The sequence below is a fragment of the Cnephaeus nilssonii genome (genome assembly GCF_951640355.1).
Source record: "Cnephaeus nilssonii genome assembly, chromosome: 2".
Classification (NCBI taxonomy): domain Eukaryota; kingdom Metazoa; phylum Chordata; class Mammalia; order Chiroptera; family Vespertilionidae; genus Cnephaeus; species Cnephaeus nilssonii.
Window position 1 is genome coordinate 76,530,421 of NC_137073.1, and position 21,033 is coordinate 76,551,453.

The 21,033-nt window shown below is 44.3% G+C and overlaps 1 protein-coding gene across 3 annotated transcripts in view; it reads right to left on the reverse strand.

The window, feature by feature from the left end:
- ARHGEF28 (Rho guanine nucleotide exchange factor 28) overlaps nt 1-21,033 on the reverse strand; it is a 259,482-nt gene that overhangs the window by 131,148 nt on the left and 107,301 nt on the right. For all 3 annotated transcript variants that reach the window (XM_079796132.1, XM_079796130.1, XM_079796131.1), the window contains exons 5-9: nt 17,825-18,008; nt 15,135-15,315; nt 11,835-11,907; nt 1,513-1,565; nt 872-932 (exon numbers count right to left, since the gene is read on the reverse strand). In XM_079796132.1, coding sequence (XP_079652258.1) covers nt 872-932; nt 1,513-1,565; nt 11,835-11,907; nt 15,135-15,315; nt 17,825-18,008 — 552 coding nt within the window. The remainder of the gene's footprint in view (nt 1-871; nt 933-1,512; nt 1,566-11,834; nt 11,908-15,134; nt 15,316-17,824; nt 18,009-21,033) is intronic.

Here is a 21,033-nt window from a genome sequence, read left to right on the forward strand (position 1 = left end):
CGCCACCGCAGCCACCGCCTCACCTCTGCAACTCCCAAGACTGCTGGGCCCTTGTGCTTTCCAGGTATGTGAACTGCCTCAGCTGTGCTGAGCCTGAAGACACCACCGAGGAAAGCTAGTGCTTATCTGCTTTCCACTTAGCGCAGAGGCCTTCAAAGACCAGCCAGGTGGCCAGGCGAGGCCTCTGCCCAGCCTATGTATGTCCTCAAACCCAACAGCTTCATCAGGCTGTACCTCAAAAGAGGACTCTGGGCCTGGATTAGTCCTGAAGAATTAGAAAACGTCTAGGGAAGAGCTTTGCGGAGGAGCCCTAAGGGCATTATGAACCAGCACGCCAGTGAGCAGATGAGACTTTCCAGGCCCACAGGAAGAACAACCTTCACCTTGCCCAGGGGGCCTCCCGGGGCCTTTGAAGGAGGCCAGGGGTACGATCCTATCAGCTCAGCTCCAAGGGGCCACACTAAGTATCAAAATGAAATAGTGGTCAGCGTGGGGATTCCAGGGCCAGGAGGCAGGAAGTTATCAGTCCCAATTCCACGAGGCACTCTCCACGAGGGGAGTCGCTTCCCTTGAGGGCTGTGCCTAACAAGGTAACATAGGACAAGTCCCCAGCCCCAGCTGGCTCAGAGCGAAACAGCTCAGGAAAAGCCTTCATTGCTTTGTTTTGCTTTTTACATTATAAATGGAGACTCAACCTCTGAGGTCATTGCATCACTAACGCTGCAAAGAAAATGTATCTGAGTGGGCTTCAAGAAACAGACAAGGTTCCCAGGAAGACTTTCTTTTTTTAAATACATTTCCTTCTTGTCTCCATACACCTGGGACTGTGCTGCCCCATGAGTGCAAGGGGAAGCAATATTTTGGAACCTACCCAAATCTGGACTGTCCTGGTCTTCACGCTCATTCAGTTGAACCACCAGGCTTTTCACGCCCTGGAAGAGATAAAGTCAGGTGTGTGTTTTTAATGCCATATTAATGTTTCCTTGTTTTTGTAAACTAGAAAAACAACCTCAGAGGACACCAGTAAAGACATGTTACATGTACACCAAACAGAAAACTAGTCTTGTCCTTAACTGATAGTGTTTAAGAGCTAAAAATATGAGACGGACCTGTCCCAAGCTGAAACCTGCCTGCAAGCTCTCCATAGTTTCTTTTGCTCCAAGAATCTCTCCCAGGTTTACTCTAGCAAACGCACTACCAGCACACAGCTGGTTATCAGTCCTGAAGTACAAGTTTGTGTTGGAAAAATGTATTATGTCATCTTGCATATACTACTAGAAAGATAGCTAGGTATGGTCATAAACAGTAGAGATGGAAAATTCGATCAAGAAAACTGAATTTCAAGTTATTCTGAATGTGGCGTGGGGCACATCCTTGAGTGTTTATTGTATGTTGGTTTTTTTCTTGGGGGTTTGTAAACCAATTACTACCACCGGATCTTCACTTCTACTTCAACTCTGGGGCGCAGCACCGAGAAAAAAAAAGGGGGGGGGGCGGCCAGGGAGTCCTTACCTTTCCATCCTCCTGTTCAGGTGATGATCTACTGGACACCAAATTCTTAACTTCTGCAAAAGGAATAATTCTCATCAGGATCTGCTGAGGAAAGCTTTTAGTTTTCTTTTTAAAAAGAAAGAAAGAGAGAGAGAGAGAGAGAGAGAGAGAGAGAGAGAGAGAGAAGAAAGAAAGAAAGAGAGAGAGAGAGAGAGAGAGAGAGAGAGAGAGAGAGAGAGAGAGAGAAGGAGGGAGGGAGGGAGGGAGGGAGGGAGGGAGGGAGGGAGGGAGGGAGGGAGGGAGGGAGGAAGGAAGAAGGAAAGAAAGAAACTAGATGAAGAATATAAATGAACTGCCCAGGAAATGTCTGCATGAAACCAGGTTTTTAGATTAAGCTTCTTAAATATCAACTGTCCTCAGAGCAGAGTATATCATAACCTTACTGGCCACACTCTGGGATTATCTGTGTGGACCAAGATGTAAACAAGCCCAAGAGCTCTCACAGGAAATCCTGAAGGGGAAAAAATGGTCATTAAGTAAATCAATGCCCTTGATACAGGAGGAAGGCTGCTCACTAACGGAAGGCTCTTCAAAAGAGCACAGATTCTAAGGCCAAGACTTGTACCCACCTGAGGAAATCCCGTACATCTATTTCCTCAAATACCAGAGATTTCATGTTTCAAAAGAGCACCATTCATTCTAGATGCAGTCTGGCCTTTCCTGGGGCACCGGGGAAAGTCGAGAACGCCAGCACAGCCCTTAGGCTCAGCCTCGGACGGTGGCAGGCTCAGCACTGACAAGCCGCCGGCATGCCGGTGCCCCCTCTCTGAATAAAGGCTTTCCTGGAAATATCGGTGGTCAGGATGTTCTGCGATGTTCAGGAAGGTTCACTTAGGGGGTATTTTTCTCTGTGCCTTGACTGATTGGTTCTCTTCCCAAACACTCAGTTGCCAGTAAACAAGGGCCACTGTTGTTCAATAACCACCAACAGCCGGTTTGGGCCCAGGGAAAATAAAAGGGCAGATGGCTAAGAATCTTTGCTCTGAATTTGTATTAATATACAACATTGTGGGCCCCAAGGCCTTACTCTGGGCCCCTCAGCTCCCCTGCCCCCATGGCCCTGCTTGGAGCTCATTCTGGGGAAACCCCACTGCTTTTCCCAGCAGGTCCATTAAGTAGACTCTGCCACACTTATTCATTTAAGTCACCGAGGGCCGAAGGCCTCCAAATGGGCTTTTTCAAGCTCTTCTCACTGCCTGGCAACATGTTGTGAGTTTTCTTCCGTGTGTCTGCTTAGAAAAGTACAAGGGATTCGTTTACACCTCGAGGCAAGGATGAAGCAGAGCAGTCAACTTTCTCACTGGCATGAGGGGTTTTTAACAATCTACATCACAAAAACTTTGAACTTGCTTTTTGTCGAACAAGTTGTAAGATATTAACACTCCACAATAGTGTACTGTTCTTGAATTCATAGTGCACATCAGCTCTACAAGGAAAAATGAAAAATCAAGAGCCTCAATTTTGTGTGGTCATGTCAACTGACCTCAACAGGGAATAAGGACAAAGCGGCAGCTGACACACAGCCCAGGCAGCTTTAGTTCCCCCGGCATCCTGCCTACCTTTAAATGCACACTCCACACAGGCCTCTAGGTGGCAGCAGAGTAACATTGGCAGGGCAGCATGGACAGCAATATGTGTGTCAACGGGGCCAACTTCACACTTCAAAAGCCTGCTGTGTAAGGGCCTATGTCCAAAGCTTTTCATCCCACTGCACAGATGCAGAAAGCTGATGTGAAGCACCCACTATGTTGTTTACCACATTACAGTAACATAGTTGGGTTTGTTTGTTTGTTTGTTTCTGAAACATGTATACACAAACCCTAAAAATTAGGCAAGCGGGAAAGTTATCACCAATGCATTAAAAATGAAGGGGAGGGTAACCAGAACCAACATTTCAACAGACACGTCTGCACAGATATCAAGAGTCACACATGTTTTTATTTTGTCCTTGATAGACTATTCCTTTAAAGCCATTTCAGACCATATGCTCTTAAATTATGATGATTCTGCATTTCTAAAGAATTCTATACCAACACTAGTGATTCAGAAGAACAGTGCACATTTTATTCAAGATTGCTAATGAAGAAGGCTATGTCGTCTAGTAGTCCAGCATGCAACAAAAAAGAATGTGTTCACCCTGGTAGTATGTTCACACCCCAGCTCCTCCCAAAAAGCTAGGTTTTGTTCATGGCCAGCCTACATTTTTTTCCTTGTAGTCTAATGTAATTTTGTCTAATTTTTTAAAAAACTATATGAAAATAGACAAGTCTTCATAAAATTCATATTCCATCATTTAAAAGATAATTTGAAAAGTTATAAAACCTTTATCCTAAAATCATTAAGATATTTGTGACAGTGTAAATTCAGGATAATAATGTACCATTAATTAATCTAGGTCTATACAGAACTGCATCTTAGAGCTTTCAAAGAACTTGGCACTCATTCTACTGGGGTTTAATTAAATTGCTCCAGGAGAGTTTCTGCTAAATTACTCAGATCCTTTTACACTCACCCACTGTACCACCAACTGCACTGTGCAATCAAACCACTCATTGCTATAGCAACCTTCAGCAGATAATGATATCAGTAACTCCAACCTATTCTGTTTTAAAGACGTATTAATCTTGCTTTTCAGGCCCACCCAGAAGTCAGAATTACCCTCTCTACTAGTAAATCAGACTTATCAACTTCATAAACTACCTTTTTTATTGCCAAACTGCAATGGAACAAGAAATAATCTCTAATAATCATGTTTACCAGTGACACTGCACCAGCAAACAGGGTTTTCAAAACAGGGTTAAGTAGCTGTAAGATTTATATCAGTGTCTTAAGAAACAGATTAGCCTAATAGATCTGAACTCCGTGCACAAGCCTGTCTCCTTTTGAAAAATTGGGCCAACCAGGCTAGACTTAAGCAAAGAAAAAGCTTACATTGAAAATTTAGAATGCACGGTATTCTCCTTTAACTACCATTTGCTGTGCCATCTGACTCCTCCCCTAGGAAGGAGGCAAGAAGAATCATGATCAGAGCCAGCCAGACAACTACTGTTGTTTCATCCCTACCCTCAGGTTCAACTGTCCACGGTCAAGTGCACAACTGGATTAGGTTTGCAAGGCAGCATCAAAGCGCAACTGGAAACAAGGGCCTTGCTCTCAACTTGCTCTACTCGCCCCACAAATGCCCACAGGAACCCTTAGGGTGGTTCATAGTCTCTCACTGAATCCTTTTCTCCCAATAGACCATGAGTCCCCAAAAGGCTGGGTCCTAATCGATTTGGGGCCAATACCCGTATCTCCAGAGCCAAGCAGATTGCAGGGCGCACTACAGATACTGAATAAGTGCTTCCCTCCTCCACCTGGATCTGGTGGCCCAAAGCAGCCAATGAGATGTGGTAGGTGGTTAGGTAACCTGGGGGTGAGCCAGGGAAAAGAAGGCTGCTTGTTTTTTGAGTTATTCCTTCACACACTTCCAATACTAGCACTATTTTGATACAGCTCCAAACTGGATCAGACCGAGGAGTGCTTTTCCCCTTGCTTCCTCACCCCTCCACCTCTGTCAGACCCAGTCTGCGCTTTCCTCTCTTTATGCACTTGTGTTTCACTTATAACGACTTCATGTCCACGTGTCACTTTAATGTTTTAGACTAGTGTGCATGTCCTAGTCACAACTGCCAGAGATTCAAAATGATGAAGGGAACAAATGTGAGAAACTATCCACCACTATTAATTCAGAGGCAACTACAACACCTTGACCTTCTGTTTCAGTATCCCAATTATGCGGGGGTTTTATCCCCTAAAAGTGGGGATACTGATAAGAATAAGCATGGACTGGGAAAAACACTGAGGCATTTATCTATAGAAATATTTACGTGAGCCCTGTCAGTCCACAGCCCTCAACATTCCATTTAGTTCAACAAGCGAACCAGGCCCCCACTGCCTGCAGCATCTGCAGCCGGGGAGAGCGTGTCCAGGTGAGAGAAGAAATTCTTGCTCCTCAGCAACTCAAAAACATGTTCCTTTACAATACCATTTTTATATTTGTACTCTGCGTTCTTTCAGAAAGAATTTAAGCCATCTTTTTTGAAATACAGTTTTTAAAAATAATTTGTGACACTTTTGAGCAAAAAAAAAAAAAAACACCTAAGAAACTTTGAAAGGAACTATGAAAAAGTAATCAATAAAATCACTGTTAATGTTTTAGTATATACTCCTCTCCAGACATATATTTTGTCACAGCTTTATTGAGATATAATTCAATACTATATTATTCACCCATGTAAAGGCTATAATTCAGTGATATTTAATATATTAAAAGTTGTGCAATCATCACCACAATCAATTCTGGAACCTTTTCATCACCCCAACCTGAAACCCGGTACCTATTATCACTCACTACCCATTTATCCTCAACCTCCCCACTCTCACCAAATCCTGGGCAACCAGTAGTCTATGTTCCATCCTGAGGGGTTTGCCTATTCTGGATATTTTATATAAATGGAATCACAATATGCAGCCTTTTGTTAGTGGCCTCTTTCCTGTAGCATCATGTTTTCAAGGTTCATTCATGTTGCGATGTATCAGTACTTTGCTCCTTTTTCTTAAATTTATCTTTATTATTGAAAGTATTACAGATGTCCCCCTTTTTTTCCCCAATGACTGCTCTACCTCGCACCCACCCCTCCCAGGCCTTCACCATGTCTGTGTCCATGGGCTATGTATATATGTTTATATGTTTCCCAGTTAGTCTCTCCCCACCCACCCCATCTTCCCTCTGAAATTCATCAGTCTGTTCCACGCTTCTAAGTCTCTGGATCTATTTTGTTCATTAGAGTCCACATATGAGTGAGATCATGTGACACTTGTCTTTCACTTCATTCCTCTTTATCACTAAATACTATACTGTTTTGTGGATACACCACTGAGTCCACCCTAGCCACGTGGTCTAGCTCAAACTCATAATGACCAAGAGTCGACCAGTTGTCAGAGATGGGTCAAGGTGCTCCATCTTTATTTTCTCATTTGAGTCTTGCTATGAATGAAGTATTAACTGGCACTCCCACGCCACCATTTTCCACAAAAGAAAGTACAACGAGGTCACTTGCATAAGCTCTGAAGGGAGTCTGTGGCAGAGCTGAGGTTGTTAGCAGTCCGCCTGCTGCTGTGTGTCATCAAGACGTGTCTGTGCCTGTGAATCCCAACTCTCCCATCCCAAGCGCTTTGTGAGACCGGCCAGCCCTGTGGAAGACAGCTCATTCAAGGCAATGATTTTAATTCTGCACTTTCCATCACACAAATGCCGGCGAGAACCCTAGACCAGCAGTCCAAAGGCTAATAGGTCAATGTTCTGTTCTAGAAGGGTGGTGGGTATTCTACAGTGCAGTGAGTTCTGACTGCTTGGGCAAGCTGTGGGCCCTCAGACAAGTTATGTGACCTCTCTGTGCTACACTTCCTCATGTATAAAATGGGGAAAACTGGCTCCTGGCCCCCAGAGATATCCCTCTCTATAGCCACTGGAATGTGTGTTCCATGTTCAGCTCATAGCTGAAGCCCCAGCACGTAGAACAGTGCCTGACACACAACAGATTCTTGAATGAAATTAAATGGCAGCCAACTCCTTGAGATCAGCGTTTTTCCTCTTTGCCTTTTTGGTTACTGTTACATCACCAGTGCTTAGAACAGTGCCTGGCACAAAGTGGGCACTCAGTGAATATTTATTGAATGGACAAGTAAATGAGCCTACAGGACTCCCATGTGTCCGCTAGTCTGTGCCTTACGTTTGGGTCCATGGCCTCTCCCACCTTCCACAGGGGATCACGAGGAGGAAATCCCTCCAAGCCTGCTTGCAGCTGCTGCCTCAGCCCTGAAGGAAAGGACCTCACCTTCTCTCCTTTGTGCCTGGAACTCATGTTCCAACCCTAACCCCCTGTTGTTGTGTTTTTTTTTTTTTTTTGTTGTTGTTGTTGTTGTTGTTGTTGTTAATGAGAATGTGGAAGATAATTAATGGGGAGAAGCCAACAAAGTACAAAACTAGTGCCACAAAACAAAAATTGTGTGGCGAGGCATGGGGGATCTGGAAACTCAGCATGACCATGAGTAGTCAGTCCCTTGCCCCAGTCCCAGCGTGAGCATCACTATACAAATGGATGGAGAGAACCCACGTGACAGTGAAAAAGGAGGAAATAAGGTCTAGAAAGGACAGGATCAGTAAAGATGAGGAAGCAACATTCCTAAACTACCTTCCCCAGACCACTTCCATGAGATGCTGAGAACTGAAAAAGGAGATTCTTTCATGACCAATGTAGAGAACTGCTAGGTTAAACAGGATTACACCAGCTTCTTGACTGCAAGACTTACTAGAACCTACAAAACATTAAATGTATTCTCAATCTCCAACACAGGACTCATATACAGAATTTTTTACTTATCTGGTCAAAGAATCCTTATTTTTCAGAACATCTTCCAAGATTAGTGTTCTGTATAATGTTCTTTGGAAATCCTAGTGTAGGATAGTAAGGCACAAAATAAGGACCAAAAAAATGCAAGGGACAAAACAGAGTCAGTTGGGAGATTAATAAATACTAATAAATTTAGTGTTAATATTAATTAATAATAATTAGCTTATTCATCCCAGCATATTAAAAATGAGATGACCTTTGGGCCATTTAATTCATTTGGAATAACTTCCCATCATTCTGGAAGTGCAGTTACAATCATGAAATTATGGAACATAATTGGTTCAGAGACAATAAGAAAGCCATGTATCACACTAACAGAAACAGAGCAGTAAATTTCTAGGCTAGAGTTATTATAGTCTTTTCATTAATGGCAGCTACAAGCTTAGAGCATCCCTCTCTATCCACTGCGGCAGGAGAAACAGAAAAACATAAGCTATTAAGAATATTTTAGCCCTGACCGGTTTGGCTCAGTGGATAGAGCGTCAGCCTGCGGAATGAAGGGTCCCAGGTTCAATTCCAGTCAAGGGCATGTACTTTGGTTGCGGGCACATCCCCAGAAGGGGGCATGCAGGAGGCAGCTGATCAATGTTTCTTTCTCATCGATGTTTCTAACTCTCTATCCCTCTCCCTTCCTCTCTGTAAAAAAATCAATAAAATATTTTTTAAAAAGAATATTTTAGTAGATGTCAAAGGGAAAGTTTGCTTCTGAAGTTTAAAGGTGGTAAAAAGCAAGCTCTTATGCTCAGAATGTTTTGTTCTTCCAGTTGAGTCACTTCCAGGGTTATGAATGGACAAAAAAACTAATTGAATATTTTCACTTTAGTTGAATACTGCCCTCTGCTGGGATGTGCATACAGTTTCTAATGTCCAACAAGCATATACAGATAAAAGCATTGTCTAAAGGATCTATAAAATACACACATTGTTTGAAGTCAGAGGACTTGAGTACCTATCCAAATTATTTTTCTTTTCGGTTGAGTGACTGCAGTCCAACTGGGTATGTATTAACAGCCAGGTATGTATTAACTTGTCCGTCCCCTAGGCCCATCGAACTCAACCTAACACTGAGTACATTTTTGCCATGATCCTGCTCCCTGTAAAGCCCATCCACCCAGGAATTGCCTTTTTCCCTCACCTTGACACCCATGTGACATACTACACCTTCAGGACAGAACCCAGCTGTCCCCACCTCTTCAAACTCATTACACTGCTATGATGCTGACCTTCTTCTGCATTACTTTCAGCAGCTCCCTGGCCTCTCTGATCCATTCTCTATACTCTCACAGTGACCTTTCTAAAATAATAATCTAATCTCGGTTCCTTCAAACAGCTTCCCTGTCAGGGTAGATTTCCAGTTCCTTGCCTGTACAAGTCCTGCTGACCTGCCTCAGCCTGTATTCCTGGCATATCTCTCTCTCTCTCTCTCTCTCTCTCTCTCTCTCTCTCTCTCTCACACACACACACACACACACACACACACACACACACACACACCATACTCCAGGACTATAAAATGACCTGCACCTGCCCCCCCCCCCAATGCATCATGCATAAACTGGCTCAGGACTCTGTATTACATATATTTCTCCTCTATTAGATCACAGCTTCAGGGCTACCTCCTCCAGGATGCTTTCCATCACACTCCACAGAGTTCTCCTAGTGCTAGAGCCACATTACTCCCGTAGCACTTATCATAATTTGCTGGGACAGCTTGTTTTCCTGCCCCAATCTCAAATTGTTCACCCTGTAAGGGCAAGAACTTAGAATTTAAGTACATATTTAGACCTTATTTTTGTTCTCAATTCGTTCAATGGTGTATTACAGGGGAATAAAAAGAAAAAGATATTAATTAAAAATCAGAAGTTGACTTAAAAAAAAACACACAAAGGAAATATAAGGGTGAGGGCTTAAGAAATAACGGTAATGCAAAAATGCATCTAGCAGTACCCTACACATTTGCAACTGGCTGGCCAGAAACTTAGCTCCAACTTTTTATCAGCCAACTACAAGCAAGAAACCTGATCCGTTACAGTTAGAGCAGTAAAGCCAGCCAAATGCTCAGAAGAAGCCAGCATTCCTGACATGAGACCAGAAGAGGTTTCCCCTACAGGTCTCCCAAAGAAAGTGTGAAGTTACCCACCACCGCCTTGGGCAAGCCGGGCAAACGGCAGCTCCCTCAGTGTGGCCAGCACATCACCTGCAGGAGAGAACAGTGAGGGCACTTCCAAGGAGCCCACACGGGTGCAGCTGGGTAGGAAGCTCAGCTGGTGAGCTTAACCCAGGAGTGTGTGCAATGTGGGCGGGCCACACAGGCATCCAACAGTATGCCACACACTTTCCTTCTCCAAGATGAAGTTTTACTCAACATGGGGTCAAAGAGTTTAAGATTATACTGCCTGGCAAATACCTGGAATGCAACTATTCTGTGTTGCCTATTACAAGAAGAATCAAAGGTATAAACCAGCAGTCAACAATTGGTGGCTTAGGGACAAGGATCTCGTCGTATTTTCTCTTCCTTACCCCAGCATCTGGCTCTCAGCCCTCTCAGACTGAGAGGCATCAATAGGATTCCGTGAGTTACAACATGGAAAAGAGTAGTGACGATGTGTTGCCCCTTTACATGAACAGATAATTTGTAATGCCCCCTCCACTATCCTGGATTTACAAGATAATGTACCCAAATAATAACCCTATCCTCACATATAATTTCAAAAAATGAAAACAATACTCTAACATATAAAGCAAAAGGAAATTGACAAAAGATAATACGTATTTCAATCTACAAAACCTTTGCCCTAACTACCCTAGAAGACATAGTGATGCAGTCAGATTCTTGGAACTACTGTTTTAGAAAATAAAACAAAAACAACAATAAAAAAGTCAGAATCCATTCCATATAACAAGTATGGGAATATTCAACAATAGAGCTGAGAATGCTCCCTAGAATCACAACTTGTGTTTATTACCAGGACTCGCTAACAGATCAGACATATGTGTGGATGTAAAGAGGAAAGAACCTGAATTGAGGTAGAGATTGCTCGCCCAGGTCAACTTCTTAGTTGGAGAAAATAAGAAAGTACCACATCCTGGCAAATGAGCTGGGTGCTACGCACAAGTGCAGCATCAACATGATCCCATGTGTTGTGACATGGAAAACAGGAGTGACGATGTGTTGCAAAAATTGTACCTCCTGCCAGGACTCCCACCTCGAGTAGATTTGTAGCTTCGGTCTCTGAAGGTCCCTCAGGACTGTGAACCATGGGGCAGGACTACCCGACCGGGCAGGGCTGTCCGTACCCTCACAACATCCCGCAGCCCCGCCCCTTACTTCTACATGCCAGGGGTGCTGCCCACAACCCTTGTGACAACAAAGATACCTTCACGGCCTCCATCTTCTTCAAGACCCATTACCCAGCACAGAGTAGAGGCTCCACAATGTGAAACAAGCGAGTGATGAAGTACTGAATGGGATGAACAAACCGAACTTGAAAGTGGCGGGGCGGGGGGAGGGAAGAGGATAATCGGTGTGTCAGGAGAGTACCCTGAAGATCAGGAGTGTGGGAGGACCTGGCCCAGGACCTGGCAAACAGCACTCAGTAGATGCTAATTGTTAAACAAAAGCGGGAAAACAGTGTATTTCATGGGATGCTGTCAGAGGACCCAGGGGCCACGTTGTAGCCCACAACCCTGACCTTGCCTCTGATCCCCCTGGTCCTGTCTCTTCTTCACTGTGCACTTCAAGCCCAGGGAGCCGGGTAGTCTTGTGCACTTTCTGAGCTCCCCGGGGGGGGGGGGGGGGCAGGCGGAGGGGAGAAGGAGCATGCATACCTTCTTCGGTTTCTGCAGCACTGGAGGGCATATCTGATCTTTCCTCTAGCCTGGTTTCTTGCTCTTCAAGAGTCTAAGGAAGCAAGAGAAAAAAATCACTGGTTACCAATTGAGACTTCAAATCTGCAACTAAGAGATAAAAATCACATTCAAGGACCTCAGAGCAGGGACAGCCCAGAGGCATGGTCTGGGAGGTCGGGAAAGATAGGCAGCACCCCAGGAAGACGGTGAGAGATGTAGGGGGAACCTGGAGGCATGGGCCAAAACTGTCCCTGAAACTAATCCCCTCCTGCTTCCCCAGGTCACAACAAGGTTCTAGGAATGTGATATATGAACCAAAAAGGGGAACGGAGAACAGAAAATCTTGAAACCAGAAATAATGGCCACTGTTTTATGCATCTGCCCACCTAGACCAATCCCCATCCACACCCTAAGACACAGGGATCTCTGGGGCCCAGATGATGGGAGAGGACCACAACCCTCATGACAACAAGGCTGAGCATGGGCCTTGGGCTGCAAGCTGACACACACAGGTGCAGGTTGTCCCTGGCTGAGACTAAGTTTGTGAACCTTACAGAGAAGCTGCCCTCTTTGGAGCCCTCTGTATTTCCTATTGAGATGGATTTCCCACGGCCACTGAAAATGTGAAGAAAAACAGAACTATGTGTTAATGAGTCAAATGGTAAAACAACCCAAGACTGCATCAACACATGTTCCAAATTGAACACATGGGCAAACTTAGACAACCCTACAACAAACACAGATGCCTGCAACCCCTTGGCATGACATTAAGTGTATCATTTCTCAGCATTCTGATGGACAAAATGCCACTACAGGGAGGGAACTAAAACTGGAGTAAAAGACATAGCTAAGCTTTGCCTAGTATTTAATTATCTAATATCTCCCTTCACAGTTTGGATATGTAGCACCAACCTGTCATTATCTAACATTTAATATCCATTACAAATTTCCAGTCCACCAGTGCCAGCTGTAATAGGATGTGAGGACACGAATCCTTTACAACTCTGAACAAGTGTGGCTCTGAGTAGGGTCAGCCGAACGGCTCTTGGGCGTGGCACAGCAAACATAGTTTTCCGCAGCAAGGTTTTGCCATTGTTCTGGAAACTGCAGATAACTGTGCAATACCCAAACCCTGAGACTGAAGTTGCCTCCTTAGCAATACTGTGGTTCACCAAGGATGAATTTAGCCCCTCAGATCAAGTCAGATATAAAAATGGACTTTTAGCCTGACCGGTGTGGCTCAATGGTTGAGCATCAGTGTATGAACCAAGAGGTCCCCAGTTTGATTGCCAGTCAGGGCACATGCCTGGGTTTCAGGCTAGATCCCTGGTGGGGGGTGGGGGGAGGGAACATGCAGGAGGCAGCTGATCAATGTGTCTCTATCATAGATGTCTCTCTCTATTCCTCTCTAAAATCAATAAAAACATATTAAAAATAGACTTTTAGAAATCTAGAACTTAAGAAAGCATGAATACTTATAATAATGCATAATCTCATATTTGTTACCCAAAGTGTAAAGCTTTGGCGTGGATAACCTATGTAGCAATTACCACCTGCTCACATTTAAAATAACATCTAATCAAGTAAGAAGTACGTGCCACAAAAAAATTTAGATTCAATAATCCCATAAAAAATTTGGTGAGCAGGGTAGAATTAATGCCTTTGGATGTTCTAAAGAATCTCAGCCTTGCTCCCTCCCGGTCTCCCCACTCACTACCCAGCCACACCACTCGGGGTAGGAAGGAAAAGAGGGGTGCTAAGACCTGGAACAAAAGGCCATTCCATTATAACTCATTCTTTTATCAGCATTATGTCATAAACAAACTTTCTCAGTGTTTTTCATGAAGTGAAAATCTCCAAGTAACTGGAAAGCAATTTCCATCTGGTCTTTGTTATTGTAAAGTCCACTATGAAAGACTATTGAAGCATCTACATTTACTCCTCCTAAATCTTCCCCAAGGTGATCAGTGTTATCTCAAATGTGTTATGAGAAATCACAAACCCAAACTAAGAAGTTGGAGGATTTTATAATGCAGAGAAAGTTCAGCGATGTTTGCTGTACACGGAGCTTGCTCCATCCTTCTCAGGAGTGTGTCACCAGGTGCCGTGCTGCCATGTGAGGACACACATGGTGCTGAGCTCCGCCCTGAAGGGCCTCACGGAGCAGAGTGCACCTCGAGCAGTGCCGCTCCCCAGGCCAAGCCTGTGCCCGGCCGGGACAGCCACACCCGGGTGCCGGGGGAGAAGCCCAGGGATGGCTGAAGGCTTAGTATCTTTAAATGACAAGTCCCCTTAAGCAAAATAGGAAACACCACATGCCAGAAAATTACACACCAAATTTCAACAAAAGGAAGCGGTTCATACTCTGAAGAGTATGTTTCATTCTAGTTGATTAAATAAAACCAATTATGGAAAAAGCCAACAATAATCTGTATTTTAGAGATAATGTTTTGAGCTAAATCTTTTATTTTATGAAGCAAACATTTGGCAAGAACTGTGGTAAGTAACAAGATCAGTCTCCTGAGCTGTGTGCTCTGTAAAGTCTATACGTCATGAAGCCCGAGCCTTATGAATGGACGTGCTTAAGAGCACAGGGTCACGGGATCTGTGGGTGAACCCTGATGCCCTAAGCACTATCAACTAGACTAACTCAGCCCTTTTCCACAAAAGAACATTTTGCTTAATAATAATTAAGAGATGTAAATATTCTTTATATTCTTCCAGATTCCACCCAAAAAAATAAAAATAGTGAAGATGAAACATCTTAAACCCTGAGAAGGGCATGCTATGATGGCACTCAGTGCTGGTGTGTGGGCCCTGTAGGAGGGGGGAAACTTCTCTGAAAACGAACTGGTTTCAAGTGACGAGACCCCTCTCAGGAAGAACCTGTACCCTGGGACAAATGCTCAACTACACCTAAGCCATTAAGACACCCACAAGTAGATATTACACAAGTAAAATTACCCTAAATGCAACTGCTTTAGATAAGAATTACAGCATAACCAATACATTAATAAAAATATCCAATGTTAGAATTTTTAAAGTCCACCATTGACAAAGCGAGCTCATAAAAAGCAAAAGAAACAAGAATACTATATAAACTCCTATTTTCTACCACCGAAATATTATATAATAATCTTCATTCTACTGTGTAATAGTTTCCAATTCCCTGCCCCTCCCCCTCGAGCTCCTGTTAGAAAAATGCTGTTCCCCAAACAATGAGCGCTGCCTGCACTCTCCAGGAGCGGGTTACTGTACACTAGAATAACGGGCACAAACCTTGGTGAGAAAGGCTCTGTCCCAAAAGTATTTCCTGAAGAGTTTAATGTCTGCCTCCAACAAATGCTCGGCCGTGTGGTGAAGCGTCAGGGTCAGTGTTCCCGACGCGTGAATATACTGCAGGAAGGCATCTTCGCTGAGCTGCACTCGGGAGAAGCTCGGGGAACAGCTGCCCTGCAAACTGAACGTCACAAATCAAAACCCACGCACAGCTTTGGAAGCACCCGCCTCCACATCCCACTGCCCCGATGTCACAAACCCAGCTGGCAAAAAGGCCCTCGAAAGCTACCTGCTGACAGTAAGTACATAAAGTCGTGTAAACAGGTTCTAATAAAGCCATCTTTCTTTTTCAACCTAGAGGAGGTATCAATTGAAAAGCCATTTACGTGTATTATATACATTAAAGATTTATGTAAATAATGAAACAGTACTGACTTTACCTCAATATTTCATTCTCCTTTCAATCTGAAAAGATGCCTCTCCCTTTAATGGGGCCACAAGTAGAACAAATTAGCAGGCAGCCACCACTTTATTAGATGATTACAGTGGAAAACAGATATGATCTCCAGGGAACATGGTAAGGTTTGGATGTTACAAACAGTGAAATATTCAAAACACACTGGCCTGCTGTTGTACGTCATTTTCTCATGCAAATGAAAACATGCATAAATTGGATCATATTTCACTCTTGAATACACTCTCATAAACAAAGGAACAATATTCCCAAACTAAATTCCTGAATATCTGCTTATTTTCTGTTCTGTTTTGGCTAAGAACAGCTCCACATTTATTGGCTACATGTAGGCTTCCTGGGTAGTATCATAGTATTCAGGATGGCTTATCAGCTCATGCGATAAAAAGAAGAAAGAAACCTCAGGAGGAAAATGTGAGTGGCTCCCAGGTAACAGCCCTCGGCATGTCACACCCCAGCAGCTCGCTCCCAGGTTCCTTGTGTCACAGAACTAGTGCTCTGCCTCTTTCCTCTTCGTGACCTCATTCTGTTCATGAACATGTGCCTTTCACAAATGCAGTGTACTTCCAATCCAATAGATGTTATCTCCGTCATAGGGAGTGACAAAAAGAGATCCATAAGGAGCACTTCGGCTCTAAGGTTTGGGGCATCTTCCTAACCTCTTGGCATTAATAACTGGCAGGGACTCCAGAGTCATCCAGGAAACAACTTCCTATTCCAATGACAAGCCGCTGAGACAAATGGACTATGGGCTCTGAGCAATCAGATCACTGCTATTAATTTAGAAAATGGAAGATCTAAATTTAGCTGAAGTCAGTCTACTTCTAATTCCACCCACGAATGAATTTAGTAGAGGTGTAAACTTTTAAAACACATAATATCTTCTGGTCTTGGACCCAGAAGAAAGATAAAAGCTACAAGATGAAGAAGTCAGCCTCCAGGATCTCAATGGAACAGTGACTAAGTCAAAGGAAGCCGTCCTGCTGGGTCATGGTAGAGCAAAGAAAAGGGCAATCCTCTGTGGATGGGTTCTTTCCTTCGTTGGTGATCATTTGACCAAATGAGAGGGGGAAAAACACACACAAAAAAAGAAAGCTCTGACTTCTACTCCAAGATCCATGTATGGCCCACCTGGTGTGGCTCAGTAGTTGAGCATGGACCTATGAACCAGGAGGTCATGGTTCGATTCCCAGTCAGGGCATGTGCTCAGGTTGAGGGCTTGATCCCCAGTGAGGGGGTGCAGGAGGCAGCCAATCAATGATTCTCTCTCATCATCTCTCTCTCTCTCACCTCCTGAGATCAATAAAAATATATATATTTTTAAAGATCCATGTATGTATCATAAAACCATAAATTAATTACATTGACTTCTATGAGCCAAACAAGTCCATTAATACTATAATAATGCTGACAACATTTAATATTTTGTAGCACTTTGGAATTTTTAATATACTTTCCCATTTGCCTGAGGGATTTTTTTTACCACATGTTAAGTGAAGAAAATGACCATATATGAATCCTCTTTTCATAGCTTGACCAATCTGAACCATGTAACAATATATTCATAATTCATTGAAAGTGTGGATATCATCATCAAAATGACAACATTATAGTTGATAAATTATTTCTCTAGATCCTGATAACCACCCATTGACTTTATAGTGTTTTAGGGTTTGTCTGTAAGTCATTGATTAAAAAAAAACACCTTATATTCTTTCAGTGAGTGTTATGTGCTGAACACTGGAATGGGTAAAACAAATAGTTTCAGCCCTCCGATTTAGGAGGGAGACATATGAAACAGGTGATCACTATATATATGTAATTCTAAGTTACAGTGAATAGTGTGAATAATTTTAGTCATAATTACTATTGTGAATTAATAATCATAAAAGACCATAACACAAAAGGCCTTTCTGAAGGAGTGATATGTAAGCTGAAACCCAAAAAATAAGTAGGGGATATTAATTAATGTTATTAATTATTATTAAGTATAGCTGCCTATAGAGATTTTGAGACTTTTTTCCCTGCCTCTTTCTCCCCCATAAAGTGTTAATGCCAAATATACCTGTATATCTGTGTATGTACTTTATGCATGAAAACTAAAGGTAAAACATAAACCAATATTAGCTTGTGGTTTGGTTATTTCAGTTTTTCCATAATGCTTTGCAGAACTTATAAAAACAGATTACAAGAGAAACTACCAAGCAGCCAGACTCACTTTGTGATGCTGTCAGCCAGCGTGCAGTGCCCCCCATTTAAAGCTAAGTCTACTGGCGTGGCACCCTCTTCATTGGGTAAAGCCAAGGCCTGGACGCCCCCCGGGAGACACACGAGGAACTGGGACAGCTTCGGCAGGCCCCAGCGCACAGCCAGGTGGAGGAGGGACTCTCTGGGAAGCGTAACTGAAAAGAAGACAAACCCATGTTAGTCCCTGTTTCCAAACTCTTGTCTCACACATTTTACCAGAGACCACGCATTAGACATAATAAGAATGGCAGAGTTGGAGGAACCACCATAAGCACCGAATCCAAGCACCTCATTTACAGATGTGGAGAGCTCAGTCATCTGTCCAAGGTCGGGTAGCCGGTAGGTGCTGGAGCCAGGTCCCCTCGCTGCTGATACAGGGTTCTTTCCACCACTATGGGGCACATTCGCAGCCCCTTTCACTCACATGCAGCCAGGTCTTCCAGGGAAAACAAGAGCTAGGAACAGACCACACTTTGGAAACAGACACCCTCTGAGGAGATGGTGCCACTGCAGCAGGGCAGGCTCCCAGAGGCCAGCGCTGGAAAGCAGCCTCCGTTTCCACCCTTTGTCCTCTGGTGAGAAACGGCAGAAATGGGTTTCACCTGTCCAGAAAACTGGAGACCATGGTCCCCCCCAAACTTCACCCATCTGTTAGTTCTGTGGGATTATTTCAATGTTGCCAAAGCCACCCCAGCTCCTGGTGTATCTGAGTGTCTTGGTTTCATTGTGGTGTTTGCTGCTCTATATATCATGATTGTTTCCTAACTGTATCATCTTACAGGTTAAGGGGGTCCTTGAAGCTTTTTATTCCTAACATCCAGCATCCTATCTGGCAAACTGAAGTCATTTGGTATTTGTGGAGTCGAATGGCAAAATCTCAGTTATTTGTGTATGTTTAAAATGCCTGGTTTGTATAGAGTTCATGCACCTGTATTTCTATGGCAATGACCCAGTGTCTGGAATCCAAGTCGCCCATGATAAACGTTATGTTGGAAATATGCAAAAGAACTAATTTGCCTACATTTTAAAAAAAAAAAAAGCCTAGGGCTGTGAACTCCACAGACATCAAGACACACCTTAAAACAAGCCTAACCTTAACAAACTAAACATGAAAATTCTAACATTCAAAATCTGTTGGAATAAGCATGCAGTAATTTATTAGATTACGGCTCTGTGTTTTCTAAAATGGTTGTACTAGTTCATATTTTATCTAGTAATGAATGTGAATTCATGAGGGGTTGGTAATTTATTTTTCAATCTTCCAACCTGAATTTTTGCTAATTGAAAGGCATAGTCAAACCTAATATAGGTATGATAATAACTTTAAATTTGGACTGGGCAGTAAATAAATCACTTTCCTTAAGTAATAACCAAACTGGCCAACCCTGCACGCGGTCTCAGGCACTCCGGAAGGCCTCCTGGTGTGTGCTGCACTTCATATATCCTTTTCCTGAAAAACCCAGGGCAGGGATGAACACTCTTAGGACCTTGATGTCTTTGATGTGCCAGCCCGGTTTCCCAGGCAGAGAAACTGAGGAGTGGCCGAGTGAGGGGCCTGGGCTTTGAGCCTCCTTCCCTGTCTGGGGCAGATGAGCTTCTATGCCCTGATGGGAATGTTGACTGAACGACACAGCCTGCTCAGTTCCTTTTTGTGTCTGGGTGATCTTGCGCCCAGGATGTTATTATAGGTCACACCTTTTAATGTTTGCCATTAGAGCAATCCTTAGTCATTCTGTTGTAGTTACCCTTTAGTTCAAATAACTCCTGGCACCAGCCAAACAGGAAGAGACCTATTTATTTGGGGGGGGGGAGGGGGGAGGGATGTTTCATTTTAATTGAACACCTCCACCTCTGCCAAATTGCATAACCTCTTTTCAAAGCTTGTCTTCCTGACTGCTGTTAAAAATCTGAAACTCTATAACAAGCAGAATAATTTATAATGTCATAATGTTTCCTATTTCAAGCTGTTTGCCTGATTCTGTGCTCAGAACTTTTATATTGAACTAGAGGCCCAGTGCACAAAATTCATGCACGGGGGTGGGGGGAGTTCCTCAGCCTGGCCTGCACCCTCTCGCAATCCGGGACCCTGTCAGGGGATGTCTGGCAGTCAGACATCCCTCTCGCAATCTGGAACCACTGGCTCCTAACCAGTGGCCTGCCTGCCTACCTGCCTGATCACTCCTAACCACTCTGTCTGCCTGCCTCATTGCCCCTAACCACTTGCCTGCCTGCCTGATGGCCCCTAACCCCTCTGCCTGATCACCCCTAACCCCTCAGCCTTCCTGCCTGATCACCCCTAACCACCTCTGCTCAACTGCCTGATCGCCCTTAACCACTCTGCCTGCGTGCCTGATGCCCCTAACTGCTCACCTGCCTGCCTGATCACCCCTAACCACTCTGTCTGCTTGCCTGATGCCCTAACTGTTCCCTGACTGCCTGATTGGCCCTAACCATTCTGCCTGCCTGATCACCCCTAACCACTCACCTGCCTGCCTGATCGCCCCTAACTGCTCGCCTACCTGCCTGATCACCCCTAACCACCTCTGCCCAATTGCCTGATCGCCCCTAACCATTCTGCCTGCCTGCCTAATGCCCCTAACTGCTCACCTGCCTGCCTGATTGCCCCTAACCACTCTACCTGCCTGCCTGCCTGCCTGATTGCCCTAACCACTCGCCTGCCTGCCTGATCGCCCCTAACCACTCGCCTGCCTGCCTGATCACCCCTAACCACTCGCCTGCCTGCCTGATCTCCTCTAACCCCTCTGCCTGCCTGCCTGATCACCATTAACTGCTCACCTGCCTGCCTGATCTCCCCTAACCACCTCTGCCTCACTGCCGCCACTGCGGCTTCATACAGAAGGACATCCAGAATTACATCCAGAAGGTCATTTGGCTGTCCGGTCTAATTAGCATATTATGCTTTTATTATTATAGACTAGAGGCCCGGTGCATGAAATTCATGCACAGGGGGGTGGGGGAGTGTCCTCAACCCAGCCGGCATCCTCTCCAATCCAGGACCTCTTGGGGGATGTCCGACTGCCGGTTTAGGCCCGATACCAGGTATCGGGCCTAAACCGGCAGTCGGACATCCCTCTCACAATCCGGGACCACTGGCTCCTAATTGCTCACCTGCCTGCCAGCCTGATCACCCCTAATTGACCCCCCTGCCAGCCTGGTCGC